The 3953-nt window shown below is 31.1% G+C and overlaps 1 protein-coding gene across 1 annotated transcript in view; it reads left to right on the forward strand.

The window, feature by feature from the left end:
- Positions 1-3953, forward strand: part of LOC106472797 (cGMP-dependent protein kinase 1-like) — a 39414-nt gene that overhangs the window by 26545 nt on the left and 8916 nt on the right. Inside the window, exons 12-15 of the mRNA XM_022402412.1 lie at positions 435-555; positions 1300-1439; positions 2824-2913; positions 3241-3382. Of these exons, the coding sequence (XP_022258120.1) occupies positions 435-555; positions 1300-1439; positions 2824-2913; positions 3241-3382 (493 nt within the window). The remainder of the gene's footprint in view (positions 1-434; positions 556-1299; positions 1440-2823; positions 2914-3240; positions 3383-3953) is intronic.

Genomic DNA, 3953 nt, shown 5'->3' on the forward strand with positions numbered 1-3953 from the left:
CGTTTTTGTGTATAAATGTATTTACCCTATTGTTTATTTGTTTAATGTGCGTTTTTTATATTCAGTTTACTTCGTAGCTCACATGTGATAATTCTACTGTTGTTCGGTTCTTAATATTTTCTAAGCTTCATTAAGACTTTATTTATATACGTGTATATATATATATATATATATATATAATACATCTTGTTTTCAAACTCTGCTGATAATTTGAATCATTTAGATAAAATGCATTTAATAATCTCAAACGTGTTTGTCTTGATTAACAGATTTCATTTTCAATGTCACACGTTTTTTTTGTTGTTGTTTTTATAATTTATTAATACTAACTTTCAATGTGTTTAATTTTAGATGCAATTTGATACTACTGTTAAAATCAGTGTGTTATCATGAAATACATTTTACCATCCTCCCCCCTTTTGATATTATTGAAGATCGTTGAGTCAGGATTCCGGCAATTTGTATGATTCGAATGAAGACTTCACTGACGTATGTTATAACGAGCTTGATTTCATAGTTACGCTTGGCGTTGGTGGATTTGGAAGAGTGGACCTGGTGAGTGTTAAAACTTTTGCCGGTGTACATTACTTTAAAACACAAAATATTTGGGCCGTACCAACGTGGAAAAATATTTTAGGTTATTATTTAACTTTTCGGCAGATTTTGCAAAATTAGGATGTGCCAAAAGATAAAAATAACCTCAGTGTAAGCTATTATAGAATGATATAACAACTGTAATGCAAAAGATGGTGGTACTAAACAAACTGTCTGCCATAATAATTGTAGAATAAATAGAATAATAATAATAATATCAAAGTCACAATAAGACCATCAAAGTTTCATGTCCCGCATATCCATTTGTACGCACATACATCCATATATATATATGCTGTTCTCGGCTTTACTTAAGTCACTTACCTATTTAAGTTCCCCCATCTGAATACCAGAAACAGCTACTTTCTTAAATTAAAACTACAATGAATTTTTTTAACTTATGATTACAATTTTCAAAATGCCTCAAGCAAACGTAATTATTTCTTAGCCTTGTAGTACCTTGTAATTTGTCAATATTTGTTTAAATTCCTTTAAAAAATCTTTTTTAAGATGTATGCATCACATTTAAGTTGACTACTATGAATTAATGTAAAGATATTTGAGAGAGATTAAAACCTGTATATTTTAAGCTCTTGTGGTCTTTTGACGAATATCCAACTTTTAAACGTTATAGGCAATACATATGTAATGTTTTATCGCTTGTTGTTATTTGTTGTAAACTTATATGGCAACAATTTCTGTTAGGTGCGTTGGAAAAGAGACAAAACCAAGGTTTTCGCCCTAAAGTATTTACAAAAATCTCACATCGTCGAAACCCAACAACAAGAACACACGATTAGTGAAAGGTCTATCATGATGACCTGTCGACATCAGTTCATCTGTAGGTAAGAGAAGAATACTTGGTAAAATGCAGTAAGATAGCTTACAACTGTAAATAACTAGAAATATTATACACACTCTTCTAGTTAACTCATATTTTCCCGAATTGGGAAGCGAAATTGGTATGCATCATTTTATTTCTTACAGAATGAAATCATTCAAACATCCTCAGTTGATGTGAGTACGTTAAAATAATTAAATGTGTAACAGTTAACAGTTATATATAATTTTCTAAATTAATGCGGTTAAAACATATTTCAGTTGCACCCCTTCTATATATCTAAAGTAGATTAACTTACAGAGAAGTTCTGACATGTTTGTTTACTACAACGTAATATCGTGTCGTTGAAGAATATCTGTTTGTAAGTTTTCTTTTTGAAGCATATTTATTTTTCACGAATGAAAGTTTACATGTCGATGTTTTCACAAGGAAAGAATATAAAGTTGTACGTAGTTATTTTACTATTTGTTATTCAAATGATAATAGAATGGTCAACTATAGAGCACCGGCTGCCCTGTCTGTTTGGTTTCAAGAACCGCTTTCGAAAGTACATTCATTTCTGAACGCAGTTCTCACGCCTTTACCAAAGCTTATTATAGTACTAAGTTAATTGCCCCCGAGCGACAGCGGTATGTCTGTGGACTTACAACGCTAGAAACCGGGTTTCGATACCCGTGGCGGATAGAGCACAGATAGTCCATTGTGTAGCTTTGTGCTTAACTTCAAACAATCAAAACATTTATACATACAATATGATTTCGCGGTTTTGACTCTCGTACAGGCTATTATATTCTTCACATTCTGATTCCACATTCACGGAACACATAAAAACTAGCCATGTTCGAAATTTCTTGACATTTTCTTTAATAATTTTGCAAAGAGAAAAAAATTCGTATTTCCACTTTCACTGCTGATCTTAAAATAACATTTTCTTGAACTAGTCAAATACACTAAATATCCCAAGTTTTGAAAATGTTTTGATATTAACATTTGATAATATATATATATATATGTATATATCTTTTTACTAAAACATTACGTTTCATAACGGTTTCGTTATCAAGTCCGCACTCATAACGTAGACAGGAGAAAAAAATCAACTGACATTCTTGCAAATGTCACAGCTCTACTCATGCCCCATCTCAGATCGGTGTTACAGATTAGAACACTAGTATTTACAGATATTTGAGATCACTTTGTTATTACACTAGTGTTTAACAAGGACTCTGCATAATTATAAAAGTAAGTTATAAAATATATATATTTTTAGAGAATGGTTTAAATTAATTTGTGGCCATCAATGAATTTATGTGATGCAAACATGTTCTTAAACAATATTGTATACATGTATACAGATATATATTTAGATGTAAAGTCTATACCCATAGGCTGTACAAGACCTTCAAAGACAATAAGTACGTGTATCTTATGATGGAAGCCTGCCAGGGAGGTGAACTGTGGACAATGCTTCGAAATAGGTAAATATGTCCACGAAACATAAAACTTTCTTAGAACTTAGTAAAATCTAGTAGACATCTATAACCTTTAACTAATTTCTTATATGTTTCTATTGTTTTTCATTAGTGGCTTACATATTTATATAATATGACGTAGCTGCCTATGAAAAGTATGTTAATGTCATAATGTAAAACCAATAATAATTGAAGTTATGTAGTTTCCGTATAAAAGATTGTTTGTTGGTAAACGGAGTGAAGCTTTTCTCCAATTAGGTCAATTTTGATTTGATGTGAAATTGTTGTCTTCAATTCATTGTTGTTTCGGATTTATATGTTGCTACATTTCAGAGGGCGATTTGACGAAGAAAGTGCCCGATTCTACATTGGCTGTGTCATTGAGGCTCTCAGCTATCTCCATTCCAAGCAGATCTTGTATCGGGACTTGAAACCAGAAAATGTGATGTTGGATAGTGCGGGGTATATAAAACTTGTAAGTTAAATAGTTTTTTCTTTACATCATTAATGTATGCCATTTTATTGTTATCTCAGACGCCAAAGTAACTTAAAGCAACTTCGATCGTAATTGAGCGATTTTCTTATGGGATGTATATATATATATATATATATCAAGCAGGCAGTAGCACTGCCTATGTAGAGATGGCTCGGATTGTTCATTGAAATGACATTTTAAATACATCCTCAGTAGGTCATCAGAACTTTACAATACTTACAATGCTTTCTTTTATAACAATATCTATGTAATGACTGAGTCACAAGTTCTTGGAATGTCTGTAAAATTATAGTAAACAATATGAATTTATTGTTTTTCTTTCTTCTGCTTCTTTTTTATTACATGTTAACTCAAAAACCAAAACAATAGTATCAACCAATTTCACTGAGGTGACGTAGTTTCAAACGGAATATCAGCTTTTATAAGTATTATTAATATCTAGTAGTAATGATTAAAAAATATCGCAATTCTAGTGTAAACGATGCTATCGTTAACCCTTGAAGTTAGCTTTCTTACAAAAAATTTGTGTTCCTTTAAAAAGCATAAGTAC

The sequence above is a fragment of the Limulus polyphemus genome, unplaced genomic scaffold, assembly GCF_000517525.1.
Source record: "Limulus polyphemus unplaced genomic scaffold, Limulus_polyphemus-2.1.2 Scaffold124, whole genome shotgun sequence".
Classification (NCBI taxonomy): Eukaryota; Metazoa; Arthropoda; class Merostomata; order Xiphosura; family Limulidae; genus Limulus; species Limulus polyphemus.